Source organism: Eriocheir sinensis, chromosome 41 (genome assembly GCF_024679095.1).
Source record: "Eriocheir sinensis breed Jianghai 21 chromosome 41, ASM2467909v1, whole genome shotgun sequence".
NCBI classification, from domain to species: Eukaryota; Metazoa; Arthropoda; class Malacostraca; order Decapoda; family Varunidae; genus Eriocheir; species Eriocheir sinensis.
The window spans coordinates 7,904,385-7,923,416 of record NC_066549.1 but is presented as its reverse complement, the minus strand read 5'-3'; the positions used below and the strand labels follow the sequence as shown (position 1 = coordinate 7,923,416).

The window sequence follows — 19,032 nt, the reverse complement described above, 5'->3', positions numbered from 1 at the left end:
GTTACTTTGCTACTTTCCTGTTTTTATAGTATATGCCTTTGGGCTAAATAATAATAATATGTTTTATTATTATTTCTATTATTATTATTAATGGGTCTATAATTACCCGGTATTTTGTCACGTTTCTTAGATACTGGTGCAACGTTAGCCATCTCTCCCAAGGATACATTACATAAGGGCGTGAGAAGACTGTGTATCTCGCTTTTTAAATTTTAATATATACTTTAGAATGTCTAACCACACTTCTGATATCCTTTTCGTTATTTATGTCTTTGAAGAGAAACTCCGGGTTATTTTTTCAGAGTAGATGGCAATATTTTCACCATACTTGCGCTTTCCTTCACCAGCCAGTTTTTCGACTCTTCGCCGGGCTTCGTAATGACGGCTGCTATTTTTTGGACGAAGTTTTTATCACTTTCACGTGTGTAACAAATTTCTCTCTTGATATGAATGTTTGATATCGATGTTAAACCACGGCGGGCTTTTATGATTGTGTAATGTAGGAGACAAATGACAGCGGATAAAAAAGCCGGTGTGCAGACAGCCACAATCAAGTCAACAAGAACCCAACGATGTGGCAATCACCGAGAATCATTGCCTGCGGCGGCCCAATAATCATATAACCCACAAGCATCCCGAGACCTGAGCCCATATTCTTAAACGTCTAGGCCGTCTAGTTTTGTGAGCCCTGTGATAGTCTGACAAGGCTTCTACACCATGAACGTGAAGAAAACATTCATGAGAACCCGACTGTGGCCTCTGAAAAATAGTTGCGAGACTCGGAAACTTCTAGTTCGCCTGTTTGAAAAGTCACTCGTAGAAGTTGCTGTGATTTTCGTGGACTGTTTTGTGATCCTGGTGATAGTTTTACCCGACTTCTGCACCATGAACGGGAAAAAACAACCATGAAAACCCAGTTAACCCTCTATGTGACCTTCGGAGCCAGATACGTTGAAGAATATGGACCCCTTACCACCTTCCGATTAGCGGATGGAGAATCAAAGACTTATATTTATCGTTGAGACAGACTTTTGAGAGGGACCACAAACGGCAAATGCTTAATGCCCAGCAAGGGAAAGGCAAAAGAAACGGCCCGATATGGCGTCAGCTTTGCTCGGGGTTTTAAAATCAGGCATGGAGGTGGCAGGATAGGGAGAGGATTTTTTTTTTCTTGTCGGTAGTCGCGCACTATTTCATATGGTGCCTCTCCTAAGGATAAGGCTGGTCCATGACGAAAAAAAACATCACACTGTATTATCCTGACTCGCCGCACCTGTCAATAGCTGGAGAAACCTTGAACCGTTACACGACATTTAACATTTACAGTTTTACACGAAGGGATAAAAACTCTACGGTTCGGCACGGCCATGTTCCATTTACTTAATTTACCAGTAACTTGTACACATGTCTTCGTTTTCTTGTTTACCTCAATAAATATATTAATGTTGCTGATTTTTATCTATAGACACTTACTTTCCTGTAATCGAAAGGATGACTTTAATTTATACCCTCCGGAGCTTTTACTCAACGTCATGTTTATTTTTCGTAGTTTCACCGATGTAATTAAAGAAGTTTGTAAGGATAAAAATAGGAATTGAACCTTTCAATCTGGAGGGCTGAAAAGTCAAACCAAGCAGACTGGTGACGGGTAGGCGAACGGTTATAGGTCTAGTTGTATCTACATTTCAAAATTCACGGTGTGTGTGTGTGTGTGTGTGTGTGTGTGTGTGTGTGTGTGTAATTCACCTCTTGGTCTGCTGCGGGTCTCTCTCGAGACCGCTAGCCGTTCCCCTACGGAAGAGCACAGAGCTCATAGTACCGATCTTTGGGTAGGACTGAGACCACTCACACACAACACACCGTGACAACGAGGTCACAACTCCTCGCCTTACGTCGCGTACCTTCTCACTGCTAGGTGAACAGGGGCAACACGTGAAAGAAGATAAACCCAACTTATCTTCACCCGGCTGGGGAATCGAACCCCGGACCTTCTGGTTGTGAGGCAGACGCTCTATCCACTGAGCTACTGGGCCGTGAGTGTGTGTGTGTGTGTGTGTGTATATATATATATATATATATATATATATATATATATATATATATATATATATATATATATATATATATATATATATATATATATATATATATATATGTGTGTGTGTGTGTGTGTGTGTGTATATATATATATATATATATATATATATATATATATATATATATATATATATATATATATATATATATATATATATATATATATATATATATACACACACATTGAGTAATAATTTGGTTTAAGGGGACGTCCTCACGGACGTGGAGGGAAGCACCCATTCCTAGAGGGGGCGTGGTAGTAAATAGGTTAAGCCCCTTATTCTCAGACGTTTTCGGCTCTCACAACTACTTTCAATGGCCACAGTCGTTCTCAGGAATGTTTTATTCACGTTCACGGTGTAGAAGCCTTGTCAGACTATCACAAGGCCTTATTTTTATTTTTATTTAATTTTTTCGTTCCGGTAGGCTTTATTGGGGAGGCCAGATGGTCGGCCCCCAGGCAAGTGTTTATAGTGGCGCCATCCTGCTTGGGTCATCCCCCCCCCCTTCCCCGAGCTCATCTTTGGTTCTAATTTTAGAGAGAGAAGCTAGAGCCCGGGTTGATAGGTGGTCTTCAGGAGAGGGGGCAGTTATTCGTGGAAGTTTTATTTACAATTTTACATTCATTCAAAGGCAACAGTTATACTAAAATCACCGAGTTCATCCATCGCGCACCCTCAGTCCGTATCAGCTGCTGTCTATCATCGCTGGTTACGATCATGTAGTTCAATCATAATTTAATAACATTTTTAGAGGAATGAAATGTGGTTTTTAAATTTGGCACAGAAAATCGTGAAGGGAATCTAAACAAAGGTCAAAGGATTTCCCCACCAAGACACCTGCGCCATTATTCTATAGGTGAAGTTTAGTGGACGCGTCTCTCTTCCATATATTGCTAGTGATCTTTGAGTCTGTCTTACCTGGATAGTTAGATAATTACGTCTACTTTTTCAGGAGCAAAAGTGAAAGTGATTACCTCATTGTTCTCTGGATGAAGTTTAGGGAGTTTTGTCAATCTACTTGTCTGTTTTGATTTTCTGTCTATCAGTTTCTGTTTCAGTACATTTATTCTTATTTTCATTTATTTCTTTACTATTTTTTATCTATTATCCTGCAACAATAAACTATCAATCAATCAATCATCTATTCCTGTTTCTGTTTATATGCAACCCCCGCGTCCTCCTGGAAACCGCGCCCGCATTTAACCATTCACCCACCGTTTGAGTCCCGAAATGTTTGAGAAAATGGACCTTATCAAAACCACAGCAAGAAATATATAAGAGAAACAGAGTAGGGCGGTACAGTCCGGGGCGCGAGACTGTCCCGACGGCGGCCTGTTGTGTTTACCTCTGGCGTTACGAGAAATACCTCCTTGCAGAAATAAGTCGCGCTGGTGTCCACTACGCACGTCAACTGGGAAATACACAACAGGGAAACATATTAACTTGCATTTTTTTGTTGTAATTTGTCCATCTGTGATCTCTGTGATGGTTGATATTGCCCAAAAAGCAAGAACTGAGTGAACATCAACGTGGGGGCAATTCTTTCCAAAACCTACCCTATTCGTTTGTTATAAAGCCTTCTCCGGATTAAATGTGTTTATCTAATCTTTCTGCCATGTATTGGAGTTGAAACAGGACAAGTAAAAGATAGTGGGGAGTGAAATATAGAAAAAAGTAACCTAGTTGGACCTCTCCGTGCGAGCTATTTTGCGGCTGCGAGCTGATTCCTACAACAGCGACACGCGTGGCGGCACGGCGGGGCAGGGCTCGGTGTTTTCAGGCGCCTTCTTCCTCCACGTTAACTATTTCCAAAGGCCCGAAAGGGGATTAATCAGGTTCTAATCGGTGCCTCTGGTAAGCTTTGATGTGTTTAGAATGGATATACTAACCTGCTGGAAACATCTATTTCCCTGACTGTCCCCTCTCCCCATAGCTAGTGTTCTCGCACCATACTTGTGCTTTATTGGGGGGGGCTTCGTGGTGCAGTGGTTAGCACACTCGGCTCACAATCGAGAGAGCCCGGGTTCGATTCCCGGGCGGAGTGGGAAAAACTTGGGCGGCTTTACCGATACACTACGCCCCTGTCCACCCAGCAGTGAATGGGTACCAGGTATTAATCGGGGGTTGTGTTCCGTCTCCTGGGGTCTGTTCCCTTCTCCTATAATTCCTTCCCCCTCCTGTCTCTCTCAAGAATATGACCACAGGTGTTGCGCTGACTAAATGAAACTTTTTTGAGCTTTATTGGAGAGTTCAGCATAACACAGGCCGCTAGGTGATGACATCTGGTTATAACAATTTGTCCAAGGTCACTAAGTCATGTTGGGGATGGCAAGACACCCACAAGAAGAGGAAGCTTAGTGACTGCCAAAATTTGTACTAGAAAAAAAAAAATGAATATAATATAATGCTAACTTCTGTCATATTGCAGGTGCAGCAGAGTACTTCCACCATGCCAAACCAAGCAGAGATCTTTGAAGAACTGGTAAGTATTAATGTCACTGACTACTGGGAAGCACTTGCCCTGTGGCCCTGGGTAATGGGTTCTCGTCCACCACAGGCTTATGGCCGTAATATTAGACTTCCCCATTCCCTTTCCGTCCGCATCCCCATACGCAGGTCTGGGGTATGTATAAGCCGCCCCGTCCCCGTGACAGATGTGTGGGCCAGACAAGACCAATCTGCATGTCATAATAATGTTGGCAGAACTTTCAAACCAATAATTACAGAAAACGAAATAAATAATGCTTTTTCACACATCATTGTATTCATATACATTATATATCATAAAACATAACAATAGCGTAGTTGATCTACAGGTAGATAATAACAAGTAACGCGGGTAAGTTAATTTATGAGACGGGTTGGTATCCATGACTGGTCACACACACTTGGGGCAGCCACACCGGGGTTGCCAGGTCATGTCATTTATGGCATTTTTGTCTTAAATCAAGGTGGTCGCCGAGAAATGCCCTTTTTTAGGCAATGGTATATGTCAAGTATTGCCAAAATAATGCCATATTTAGTCATCAATCTGCTGTCTTTTGCCATTCTTGGGGACAATTATAAAGGAATCTTCAGGAATAACTGTATGTTTACAATCAAATGGAAACACCATAATCTTTACAAACTAAAAAAATATATTAACTTCAGCAAAGTTTGTGATGTAATATCAGTCATAAAAATATTTTGATACTTTTCAATATATTTCCTTCTATAATAACAAATAGAACGCTATTTATTCATGAAATGTAGGAAGGGGAAACCGAAGATGTCCTGCCTCTCACCCCGTGAAGTCAACACTTTTTCGACCCCATCCGCTCTCTCTCGAGGTAGTGTTAATCAATCCCAACCCCCCAAGAGATGCTTGAAACTGCGGTTCACAGCCAAGGGAAAGGGAAGGGAAGGAAACAGGAATGGGGGAGATTAATACTACGACCGTTAACCCCTAAAGGACAGGCCAGAGGGCAGTTTTCTGCATGCAGAGCATATGTCGATTTGATAAAATTTGGCTAAATAGGTGTTCATCAGTGCCCTGTGTGGCATTTTTAGACAAAAACACAGTACATAGTTCATAGTGCTTTTACATTGCCAATCTTTCATTTACATGATGAAAGAATCTTGAAGTTCCTCGCATGGCGGAGATATGATGTTGGGTAGTGCAAATCTTGGCGGGAAAGCAGAGGACGGGAATTCCCACACCCTGCCTTTCTCCAACCGAGTGGGAATTCTCGCCAACCGTCCTTTAGGGATTACGGGCCTGAGACAGGGATGGGCACTGAGGCCACACCCAGCTATAGCATCAGCCCCTAAATTTACCTTTACTTTATAGGTAAATAATGTTGCACAGACTTACAGGGCTTACAAAAGTTTTATATTATCTTGAGTTTTGAACTGATCCCTGAATTCTCTCTCATTCCAAGTGCGGTACTCTGCTCCTTGTCCTTAATTTTCAATTTTGTATCCACGTTAAATTTTTGTTCTTTGTCATGGATTGTCATAGATTACTCACTAGTCTGTTAAAGGTATTAAGAAACATTAGACTTTAAAGCTATAGAGCAGCATTTATTTATTTTATTGCCACTTCCTGTTTTTTGGTGTTTTCTTCCATTTGACTTTTTTGGGGGGTTCATGAGTGTTTTGAGGCCTTATTTGTTGTGCAAATGAATAATGACCATATGTCCAACCTGACAAAATGTGCAAACAGGGGGAAGTTGAGGGAGGCGAAGCCCTCCCATAGGTAAGAGCATGAACACCTCTATTGGATTTTAGCTGTGGTGAGCTGTGCGTTTTGGCTGCTGTATGACGATATGGGCTACTCCACTGACAGCGGCTGCGAGTGTTGGCACACACATTTCACGTCTATTGTCACACTTGTTTTGATCTCTACAGTTTCCTATGGTTTTCTATGGGTGGGGTGGGGGGTGAAGGTTAAAAGAAAATATATATGACAACAGAAGAGCAAATGGTTAAGTAGGAAATGAGATACTGGCATGTCAGTAATACCAATCATTATCTGGCTTGGAATGGGAAAAGTAACTGCATGGGGGCTTGCTTGGAGGGACTGTCTAGGGGAGTGGAGGTGGTGGGTAAGTGAAGCAATGCACCCCCATCAGTAATTAATTCACCTCATTAGTAATTAATTAATCATCATAAAGTTCAAAGTAAGCTGAATCTAATGAGACCAATATGAACTTGGTTGGAGTATTGGAGTATTGGTATTGGCCCACTTAATAAAACTGTCTGTGGCAGGAGTCATGGGATCAATTACCCACAGCCTAGGGGTAATCAACACTTAATTGTTACTTTGTAAATTTATTTTCATGTGGTAGTGCATATGATGGTGGTGTGAGAGGTGTCCTGAGACAGTAGAGATGTTTCTTCAGTATATAGGACATGGCTGAAAAGCTGAATGCAAATAAATGAGATCATTGCTAGAAACTCACTGGTTTTCCTTTCCAGGGCATCCCAGGTCATGTGGTTGCTGCGGCTGGAGGTGGGGGACCGGGCCTAACGTCTGGAGTTAATGCAGATGAGCTCGGCAATGATGTAAGTCCTGTGGGGGAAATTGTTTTATATTTATTGGGCATATGGATAATAATATGATTTTTTTTCAGTAAACAGCTCAAGGGCAACATCAAAACAAAAAACAACAAAAAAGCCCTGCTAGGTCATTAGATTACTGTTATATTAGCCTATATTAAGTGTGTGATTTACTGTTTGATACTCAAGTAAAAGTAAAGTTTTCAGCAATTTTCTCAAGTAATTCATGGGGTTGTCTACTGATATTTAAGCCCAAATATAAAGTATCATAGGATTAGTAAAAAAGCCTTATATATTCATGGCTCATGTAAAATATACGTAACATACTTAATCATTACATGGTTCAAAATCTCAATGGAGGCATAACATACAAGAAGCTAAATTGGGGTAGCTGAAGTGGTTCCACCCTCAGGCCCAGTCACAATGAATCCTTAACCTTAACATTTCACTGGAAGAAAGTAGGATTTGAATACAGTAGCATTATTCCCCTTGCAGTTGAAGGTGTTTCTCTGGGGGTTAAGTTTTAACAAGTATTAGGCATTTGAGCTGCATTTCAACTGCTGGTATAAGAAATTGATTTTATTCATACTTGGAATCCAGACATAGGAAGGGATGTCATAGTACTGAATAAGCTCAAGTCCAATGACCACCGAATGTTAACCCGTCCGCTGCGATTTGCACAGATTTGGCTTTCACTGGCAGCCTGGTAACGTATGCTTTCAGGTCTTTCTCTGCCTCTGTGGTAAATAGTGCAGTGTTTCCTGTATGGTATTGGTATGCTGGATATCCCCTTCCAAGGTGCAGGACTTTAGATTTCTCTTCATTGAATTGTAGCAGCCACTTTTTGTTTCATTCCTGTAGCTTGGTGATGTCTTCCTGTTGGAAATCCGCAGTCAAGGGGTTAAAGTGTGAAGCAGGCTAAAGTTAAACAGGCTGAGGGAAAATTTAAGAGTAAGAAAACACAATTAGTATTACAATCAGGGAGACGACTAGAGAATAGGATGAAAATTCAGAACAAGCTCGTTACTATTCGATGAAACTGAAATTGATATAAAGAAAATGAAAACTTAACCCTTCCCTAACAGGGATTACCTTTACACTATGGTACCCCCCAGACACAATTTTCTTTTGCAAAATCAGAAAAAAGTAGTGTTAGTTATGTTACTTCCCCCCAAAAAATCAGCAAAATTTTCTGAAAACAACAACAACTTTATGCAACATGGAGGAAAGTCACCTATGAACAGAGGTAATAAACTTAACCCTGTAGCAGCGACGGGCCAAATTTGTGGCTTTACCGTGTAGCAGCGACGGGCCAAATTTGTGCCATGATATAAACCCCCCCAAAATAGATGATACATAATCTGATCACAAATGCTTTAATATATATTATGAAATGGTTTGTGTGAGGGGTGATTTTTTTCTCATTTTTCTCGCTTGGAGAAACATGATCCCTGCTGCTACCGGGTTAAAGAGTACAAAAATACAACCAGTAGAGAGGAGATAAAGAGTTTACAGAACTAACAAAATTCAACAAGAGAAGAAAAGTAAACAAAATCCATATACTGTATGGAAAAGCTAGAGGAAACCTTAACTCTTGTCTTTTGGCTCACTTGTGGCTGAGAGTGGCTGAGAACTGGCTGTATTGTACAGTGTTTGAGACTAGCAAACCAGCATGGAATGTATATTAGCATGCTCATCTCATAACCATGCAGGTGCTAGTAATGTTTTTTTCACCTCAATATCAATGTTATTGGGTGGTATTGATTACAAAATAAACATTTGTGTGACACTCAGCATATTCTTGAGACAAAATGCAGCTGATCCTTGGGAGCTTAATATATAAATTATTTATATAAACTTGATCTCTAAATGAGTTTACAGATGTACGAAGCCAGTATGCTCTTTGGAAATAAAAATAAATGTATGGTGGACTGCCACATGTCACCATAGCCTTCAATTTACTCCAGTTTAGGATCTCGGGTCACAGACACTGGTGGCACAACCCAAGTACGGGCACTGGTGGCTATATTGAAGCGTGTTAGTTAATTAAAGAGCAACTGAAGCATGAAAAAAACAGAGAAGATTGGGCACTGGCAGAAGTCAGTTATTTACTTTAAAGGAATCAATGGAAATATCATGAATGACACTTAGCTATTGCTACTGAGCTATTGATATATTGCTACTAAGTGTTGTGATCTCAGTCTCCTGCAATATAGAAGTTTCATCCTTTTGGGTCATTTCTCAAGGCACCCAGTGGAATGATTCCCATGTCTTAGGGACAAAAGTGAAGGAAGTTTTTAAAGTACCAAACTGCACAGCTCTCCTGTGCAGAGGAAAACAGTTACTTCATTATCAATGTGTTGCAGGCAACCATGGAAGGGCTGTGGGCCATGAAGGCCATGGAGCATGCAGAGATACACTTCAATGTGAGTACACAGGCTGGCAAGTATGAATTAAAGTGCTAGGATCGATTGGAGGGAATTTTTATGTATTTCCAAAGGTATGTGATGTCTATGATGAGTCATTATTACAAAAACCTCATCAGCTATACTTTTCCAGATCTTCATTAACATTTCAAATATTTACTGGCACACCCCATATATACTATTCCAAGTCTTGCCTGAAGTTTTCCCCAAGTTATACTTTTACATGTCTATTGAGAGTACAGTGACTCAGGATATTGCTAACTTAATTATCTCATTTGAGATATTCCTCTGTATTTCATTCTTTGTTTTCATAAGGATTCATATTGCTCAGCCATCAGGTATATAATTTCCTTAATTTTGATGTCAAACAATGCAGAAACTTGTGTATGTTCAGCAAATGATTGTTTTTATATACATTTGCTTTGCACACTTGGTAAGGCTCGTAAGATGATCTTTCTCTGAGGGTGTCCAGAGACTTGAAGTATTCTATGGCCCTTTAAAATGAATTTTTCAGATGTGACTTATGTATTATTCATATTGACTACACAGTCTTGTAAAGCAGAGAATGGAAATTCCAGGGACATTAAGAAAATGGAAAATCACCAAACCGGTCAATAATGTGTTCCTACTCACACTGCCTCTCTTAGTCTATAAATATAACAAACTTTTCTACTCTTCTCTGGATATTTTTCTACTGTTATCTTTATGACAAAACTGTGATCTGCTCTTTGAAGCCTTGTTTTTTTAATTTTTCCCTCAGTCACTCCCTTCATATCATATTTTCCATAAACCTTCCCTGGCACACTCAGTAAACTTGCAGCCCTCAACAAAAGTTTGTTCAAGGTACTATACCACATGTGACTTCTTGTAGGGCATCCTTTACATCTTTTCACTTCCCTCCAGGAGTGTGGTAATGACAGGGCAATGTGATGCAGCTTTTCCAAGGGTATGATTGGCCAAGAAGCCCTAATTCAGCCTTGAGTTTGATGAGTGAGCTGACGTCCTTTCCCTGTAAATCTCTTTATTATCTGCCAAAGATTTTATATTGCGCTGAGGTCTGGACTATTTCCAGGTCAATCCCTTAAAAATGGCATTAGACAGTCATCCAGTCATTGGGTTACTGATTTTGCAGTGGGACAAGGGGCTTTGTCTTGGTGGAACATGCGTGCCCGTCAGCTAAAAACATTCAGGAAGATGCTCTTTGAACAGCACGTAATACACATTGGTTCTTTCTGACATTTGTTGGTAACACTTCAGTCTTCCCTAGACTCCTCCCAGAAAAGCAGCCCCACACCATCAAAGAACTAGGGTGCTTAACTGTACCACAATGCACTGTGGCTCTAGCAAGTTACTTTCATTTCAATGGTAAACATTGCCACCATGTCCAATAGTCACAGTGAAAGTTGATTCATCAGACCACAAAACCTCCAACCACTCCTCCTCACCCCAATCAAGGTGTTACTCTGCAGAAGCCACTCTATGTGCCCTCAGGTGCACACAAGGGAGTCGATTTCTTGACAAGGCTTTGGCGTGTGTAACCAAGCTCAAACACATGTCTACTCACAGTTACCTCATCAGACAGACCTGGGTTAGACTTCTTTATTTTACGGGCTGTTACAATTCTTTATTTATTTATTATTACTATTATTATTTTTTTTTAGGTGCTGCCCATAGTGCTGATAGCCTTTCTTCAGAGGTCTCTTCAACGACCCCAGCCCATTGCAAATTTTATTTATAGTGGCTGCTGTGATGTATGACTTGCTTGGCCCATGCTGCCCCTCCAGTGATCCTCTTGACTAAAGTTGCTGAAGTTAGAGTTGGTTGAAGATCTGGGCAGCATGTGGGTAATCTTCCGCCACTCGGCTATGGTTTGAAAAATCATCGTATTTTGGTGGGAGTCGAACCTAGGTCCATGGGCTTACCACACCCACACGCTGACCACTCAGCTACTGCCGTCCCACTCTCTTCACCACATTAACAGAATGATTTCAGATTTTATGAGACCTACCAGACCACTTTTCTTGGGTTGGATGGCTCTGCAGCCAACCTCCCACCATTGAGTCTAAGTATCATTTCACAATTTGATCACTCACTTCAAGCTGGTCAGCTATTTCCTTGGTCTGTCACCCACAACCTTCAGAACAATGAGAGGTTTAATAGTTTCTGACATTAACTGCTTTTCTTTTCCATCATGTGGGTAAAAATACATTAAACACAGTTATCCGGAGGGTAAAATCATGGGGGGAACATGCAGCAAAAAATTTCAATAATTTGTTTTGGGGGCAGCGAGGTAAGCACTGAGAGTGGTCTGAGAGGCTTGGCAGGAAGGCAAGAGACACTATGATGCCATGTGGGTAGAACAAACTAATGTCGGTACTCCATCATCCTCATTTGTATGACTTTTTCATTGTAAGTTCTACGCAGCACTATCCAGAACAAACTTTTGTCGAGGGTGTATACCTTTGTATCTGTCTATTCCACTCAACCCAATGACATACTGTAACCTTTCCTCGGCATATTTTCCATTTTCATTTTGGTTTGAAAAATTGGATCCAACTGACTCCTTCTACTTGTAAGCCTCATTTTCTCTTCCTAACCAATACAGGTTTCAGAGGCTACTGATGTCAATATATAGTCTCCTTTCTCCTGATTTCTCTTGTAAATTTAAGACCAAAGCTGGATGCTGCATCTATGTATGCAATTACAGTACTTCCTCTTGTGTCCACAACTTTGAATCTCAATAACTTTCTACCATCTAAAGCTAAAGTTGGGAGTATATGCCATAGCTGCATGTGGCAGTGGTGCTCATCCCCATCCCGTTGGCCTTTATGAGTCTGGTTGGAGAGAACTCATTAACCTGACACGGCCAGTATAACATCCGGGTTACTACTGTTTACCTATCCCAGACTTTCCCAGGTACCCATGTATTGACCATCCTGAAAGGAAGGATGAACAGCTGGGTGGGCTGCACACTGACTGCTTAAGCTAGGATTCAAACCCAGGCCTGCAAATTTGTTGTTAGGGATGCTAACCACTTCACTGTGGAGGTAGAGACATAATTACATCAATAATATACCAAAATTTACACTTTATGGAATAATTTCCACACCCTCAGTGTCCTAAAAACTTAATTTCTCAATCTGAAAACTCTACACAGCCTTCCAGACATCAATCCTCTATACCTTTTAAAATTTCAACTGGAAACTTTGTCTCCTTCCAAATTGATAAGCATTTCCATTCACCCTCACTAGACACCCTGCTCCCCCTCCAACCTTCAACTGATCCCTGCTTACTCCTCTGCAGCTCTTGTGTGCAGTGGACCCCAAAATGTTGAGGCTCACTCCCAAGGATGACTTTATTTATGAGGAATTCAGAAAAGAATTTCCAGACTTCAGTATTGGGAAGCTAGAGGAAGAATCACTCAAAAGTCCTGCATCAAAGGAGGTGAGTCACAGTAAAGTTATTTCACTTCTACTATTAAGGTGACTAAGGTTATTATTGGTGATTATGAAGAGTAGGGAAAATTACATTATGCCCAATTACTCATATATTAACCCCTTCAACATGAGGACGCGTATACTGCGTCCTTGTGTGCCATGTACCATATCCGAGGATGCGTATACTTCGTCCTGGCTCACTTTAGCCAATATACGAGTTATTTTATCAATATTTATGCTTACATTTCAAAATTATCAATTAATTTGTTTCTTTATGTGCACCATTTAATTCTGCATGTTTTCATATATAATACATGATGATTACGTTGAGTTTATGGCTGAAAACTTGTTATATTCAATAGCGACATTTGAAATTTGGGGTGCGTGGCGATCTCGGATACGGCGTGGGGCGCTTATTTGGCCTGGCCGTAGTGAAGGGGTTAAGATGAATATTACAATAAAAATTCATTATGCATTGATATTCAGATTTTGAGATTTGTATAGCAGTATGGTATGATATTGAGTTACTTAGACATTTATCATTATCATCTTCAGCCAGGATCAGGACAAAGGCATTTCCTAACATTCTCCATCTCTCTGATGTTCTGTTCCCACATATGCTCTTTACCCTTTCATTGCTAATCACTTGCAGTGAGACTATCCCCCCAGGCGCACTCGGGCATCCAGCAGGGGAAGGGGGGTCTCTCTTAACCCTTTCGTTGGTAAATACTTGCAGCGAGGACTAGCGTAACTTGCCAGTGGTGCTAAATGCTCGCTGCAAGTGCCAGTCACACTCAAATTTCCCACGTATGAAATTGTTCCAACACTATTTCTCACCCTACAGCATTGCCAATTCAGTGGGTTTTCCACTAAATTTTGGTGGAAAATCATATCAGCCTAGCACGGAAAATCTATGGACGAGTAACTGGTGGATGTTGTCCAATATAGCGGCATTTTTGCATAGCTTCACTTATCACCTGACTGATTTTTTGACCAAATAGTTGTAAATTTTGCAGTTGGCAATTCTACCCTGCCAGCACCCCATCAAGAGATCTACTCAGTAGTTGCCTCAATATGGCTGACCGTCTTGCACGCACAAATGTACATCTTCACAGGCAGCACCCCTGAACGTGCCTGTACGTTCGCAGGAGAGGCTTACATAACTGAATCTTATAGATCTTGGCCTCCTCTTTCCAATGGAGTTGTTTTTTAGCTGTGATGAATAGTTTTTGAGATACAGAGGTTAAAAGACTGAGCATTAGCGTCACTTGCTGAAGGTGTCTGTACATTCACAGGAGAGGCTTACATAACCAAATCTTATAGAGCTTAGCCTCCTCTTTCCAATGATGTTTTTGTTTTTAGCTGTGATGAATAGTTTTTGAGATACAGAGGTTAAAAGAGCGAGCTCTAGCGTCACTTGCTGGTGGTGTTAAAAGCTCGCTGCAAGCGCCAGTCGCACTCACAGGCAACACCCCCTGAAGCTGCCTGTACGTTCACAGGAGAGGCTTACATAACCAAATCTTATAGATCTTGGCCTCCTCTTTCCAATGGTGTTTTTGTTTTTAGCTGTGATGAATAGTTTTTGAGATACAGCGGTTAAAAGAGACCCTCCTCCCCCCTGCTGGGCTGCACGAGTGCACCTGGGGGGATAGTCTTGCTGCGAGCGATCAGCAATGAAAGGGTTAACCTTTGTATCTCAAAAACTTCATCACAGCTAAAAAAAACAAAAACACCATTGGAAAGAGGAGGCCAAGATCTATGAGATTTGGTTGTGTAAGCCTCTCCTGCGAATGTATAGGCATGTTCAGGGGTGTTGCCTGTGAAGATGTACATCTGTGCGTGCAAGACGGTCAGCCATACTGAGGCAACTACTGAGTAGATCTCTTGATGGGGTGCTGGCAGGGTATGTATATATATATATATATATATATATATATATATATATATATATATATATATATATATATATATATATATATATATATATATATATATATCGGGAGCGCCCGTTCTCTCGCGACCAATAGGAGTCTGAATAGACGTTTTTTACTCCTAATTTTTTGTGTTCTATATAGTTTTTTTTATCATATTTCGTAAAACAACATATCATAATATTCGGCAACACCACAGACCCTCTCGCCCTCCCTCCTACACAGTGAGGCTTCAGAGCATCCAAGCGGACTCTACAAGGACTTGAGGTCCAAAAGATTCATCAAACAATGCCACAAGACAAGAAAAAGAAGAAGGAGAAAGTCATTGGTGAAGAATACAATCCCGGGGGATTTTAGTGCAAAACCTTGGCAACATAGTGGGAGGTGGCGCTTTCTGACACCCCACCTGTATGTGATAATATTCTGCGGGTCCCCAACACATTTTAGTATTAGGGACTCGCAGGAGGGGACCAGATGTTTTTACAATTGAACACAATAAATGTCAATAAATAGAAATAGCTAATAATGCATTATGTCACCTCCATGCCTACATCACATGCCACACTAAGCACAAAAAAACATTCCTAAACATTTAAAACCGTTTTTTTCAAAATGTAGTTTATTGCTTTTTTGGTGATAATATCGACACTTCTGATCAGTCAATCAAAATTTGGAAGATATGTCAGGATAGAGGAATGGTGGGAGAAACTTTCCAGTATGCAACATATGGGAAATGTTTTGCATTTTCTTATATGGGTTTTTTGTAAAAACAATTGATGAAAATATAAACAAACTAATTTGCAATTTTTTCCTGCAAAAAGATAAATAAACTATTAAACATTGGCTGCAGTTACAATGTCATAGTGTGAAAAGATGTATCAATATTATTCGCTAAACATTCAATTAAAATGATCAAATTTTTAAGCAAATGCATTTTTGCGCAAAAACATCTGGTCACTATCAATGAAACTTGCAGGTTTTCTTACTTAAATTAATTGAATTCATGCAGGGGTGTGGAGTCAGTCGGAGTCGGAGTCGGTAAAGGTATCTCTGACTCTAACTCCTTTATGATACATGTAATGTTGTGTGGCTCAGGGGGTCTGGTCAGGGCAGTTAAGGTAGTGGCTCTGCTACTGGTAACATGTAACCCAGTACAACCAGCCGCATGGTTGGGTAGTCGGCGACTAAACCGGCAACCCCACTGGTTTTGTTTTGGACCAGTGAGGAGGGTGTGCTGGACCCCAGGTGGATTCAAAACAAGATCATTCTAAGGGCAAATGAACTCATGTTTATCAGAGTCAGTGGCCATCCAGTCCCAGCTATGGGTGAAATAGTGGGTGGTAAACCTCATAGCCCCCTGCTGCCTTGTAGGGTTTGCCTTTTTCGTTCAGGCAAAGGCTAGAGCCACCACTTAAAATAGGTGGTTGGGTTTGCAAGAGCAAGCACCCTGAAAATCTTGCTCCAAAAACTGAAAATGGCATGATTTATGAGCCATAAACCATCCAACTGCCCATGAAGAGTGAAAACGGACATTAAACAAAATGATGATGATGTTGTGTGGCTGGGTTTGATTTGCCTACCACTATATGGCACAAGAGGGGAAGGGGGAGGGGGATGGAGTCGGAGTCACAACCTTAAAATTTCTTGGAGTCGGAGTTGGAGTCATATTTTTTTTATATTCGACTCCACATTCCTGAATTAATGTGTAAATTCACCAGCCAACTATGGTGAAAAAAGGTTTTCAGGCGTCCACTGTCCTTAACCCGAGAACGTCAGCAGACCCTTTTCTGGGCTTTCACGAGTCGTGGCTGTGGTACGGTGGACCCTAAAAAGGGCTCACCATAAAACCCATAATTCGACCTAATTGTAGGCGGTGGTGGCATAGAGCAACCCACCTTACATGCCCTGGGTCACAATGGTGGGTGAGTGATCTTGAGATGGGCTTTTTTGTCATAGGTGGTGCTGTGAGGTCATGGCAGACTGAATTAGCTATCCACACAGTAATCACTTGTCAAATTCTCTAAAGTAGACAACAAGCGACTCGAGCTAGATGCCACGCGTCACAAGACTGCTTATTTTGTTACAAACACCACCCAAAAAGAATGGAGTTTGAGTAAAAGTAAATATTTTTAACAGCTTTATGGTCATGAGAGGAGTACTCTGATGTACGTTCCATGCTCTTTTCTTAGTCTCAAAATGCAGTGTAATGTTGATGTTTCTTGGCCACTTCTCGGCTTTCCCATAGCCGAAGCCCACGGGTTAAACACAGTTTCTCACGGTGCTGTGATTGGTTAACTCATAAGAAGGTGCCTTTGAGGGAAGTGCCGCCTTTCAGCAGTTCGGCAAGCCAAAGGAGCCTTCAAAAATATTTGTGTATTGGGATCTAGCTGAAACAAAAGGCCCTATTGGTGTACTGTACCATAAGGCACTTTTCGTCAATTGGCGCCTTTCGGCAAGGCTGGTTTTGAGTATATGGCCCCTGTACCCCTGCCCACATTACTCCTACACCTTCGCAGAACCTCTCTAAAGCATTACTTTCTCATTTCCCCAAACCACATCCTTCCAGGTGTGATTCAGAAACACCTGAAATATCTATGTTTCTTTTAACAAATGTTTATGTTATTCTTCTCCTGCATACACCACTCAATCCATTCATGTTTGAACATGCCACCCGAAGGAACTCCCCTCTTCTTCCACCCCTTCCCAGGGAAAAATGGAGACCTCCCACCAGCTCGTAACCATTTTTGTCCACCCACCAAGGGGCTACTATAGTCAGACTCAAATATGAAGTCTCATATATATATATATATATATATATATATATATATATATATATATATATATATATATATATATATATATATATATATATATTACACGGGTATAGTTTAGACTCCACAGCGATAGGAAGATCAAAGTGTGAAAGGGATTTGCGAGTATTAGTGAACTCTGACCTAAAACTAAGGGAGCAATGTATTAGTGCGAAAAATAGGGCTAACAGGGTATTAGGCTTTATTAACAGGACGGTAACCAACAGGAGTGCAGAGGTCATCCTCAGACTCTATTTGGCGTTAGTTAGGCCACACTTAGATTATGCTGTCCAGTTTTGGTGCCCACACTACAAAATGGACATCAACTTGCTAGAATCAGTTCAGAGGAGAATGACCAAGATGATTCAGGGGCTGAGGAACCTCCCATATCAAAATAGGTTGAAACATCTAAACTTACATTCACTAGAAAGACTAAGAGTGCGGGGAGATCTGATAGAAGTATTCAAATGGGTCAAGGGTTACAACAAAGGCGATATAAGTAAAGTACTGAGAATTAGCCAGCAGGATAGAACACGCAGTAATGGATTTAAATTAGAAAAGTATAGATTTAGGAGAGATATAGGCAAGCATTGGTTTAGTAATAGGGTGGTGGGGGAATGGAATAGACTCAGCAATCACATAGTTAGTGCAGGGACGATAGCTTGTTTTAAGAGAAGACTGGATAGCTACATGGATGAGGATGACAGGTGGCAGTGAGGTGTGGGTGCAGTAAGGAGACAGGGTACTGGAGCGTATGCCCGTACCAAAGGTAAACGAGGATCAAGCCTCTACCTGTAACCCCTGAAACTACACCTCACCCATCGTGAGTAGTGGGGGGATTCTGGAGCTGCCCTGTGTAGGCCACTCGGCCTCTTGCAGTTTTCCTATGTTCTTATGTTCTTATGTTTGACAGAAATGGCGACCATTCTGTCAGAAGTTCGAGAAGGAGGTGGAGGACTACAGCTTTGCCACTCTGGTACGTCTTGATCCTTTGGAGGACTACACTGAGTCAAACACCATCCTGGTCACCCGCATCCAGTTTTTCTGCATTGAAGTTGCTCGTAACCGGGAGGGTCAAAATGACTCCATAAGAACCAGATTTAAGCCCAAACCCCGCACCAAGAAGACCCAGCAATAGCAGCTAGAATGTTTGCATCTCCTTTGGTTGGTCTTGGTATGCTTGATATTAACGTGTGCAAATATAAATGTGCATTTGTATGAATGTGTATTCACCTCTTGTTTCTACAATTTCTTCTTAATATCTGTTATAAATATAAAATGTATTTGAA

The 19,032-nt window shown here is 41.1% G+C and overlaps 1 protein-coding gene and 1 long non-coding RNA gene across 2 annotated transcripts in view; one reads left to right on the top strand and one right to left on the bottom strand.

Annotated features, from left to right (window-relative positions):
• Positions 1-7,157, bottom strand: part of LOC127009612 (uncharacterized) — a 23,942-nt gene extending 16,785 nt beyond the window's left edge. Inside the window, exon 1 of the long non-coding RNA XR_007762111.1 lies at positions 7,043-7,157. This is a non-coding gene — a long non-coding RNA (uncharacterized LOC127009612). The remainder of the gene's footprint in view (positions 1-7,042) is intronic.
• LOC127009611 (protein PBDC1-like) lies at positions 3,795-19,032 on the top strand. The gene is made up of 6 exons (XM_050882833.1): positions 3,795-3,953; positions 4,528-4,581; positions 7,059-7,145; positions 9,506-9,565; positions 12,869-13,009; positions 18,657-19,032. The coding sequence occupies exons 2-6, from the start codon at positions 4,549-4,551 to the stop codon at positions 18,879-18,881; spliced, it is 546 nt and encodes a 181-aa protein (XP_050738790.1). The 5' UTR covers positions 3,795-3,953; positions 4,528-4,548; the 3' UTR covers positions 18,882-19,032.

Coding starts and splice junctions, on each gene's coding strand:
- LOC127009611 (XM_050882833.1), top strand. CDS start 4,549: ATGCCAAACCAAGCAGAGATCTTTGAAGAACTG. Junction 7,146..9,505: donor CAGATGAGCTCGGCAATGAT/GTAAGTCCTGTG, acceptor AATGTGTTGCAG/GCAACCATGGAAGGGCTGTG. Junction 9,566..12,868: donor ATGCAGAGATACACTTCAAT/GTGAGTACACAG, acceptor ACTCCTCTGCAG/CTCTTGTGTGCAGTGGACCC.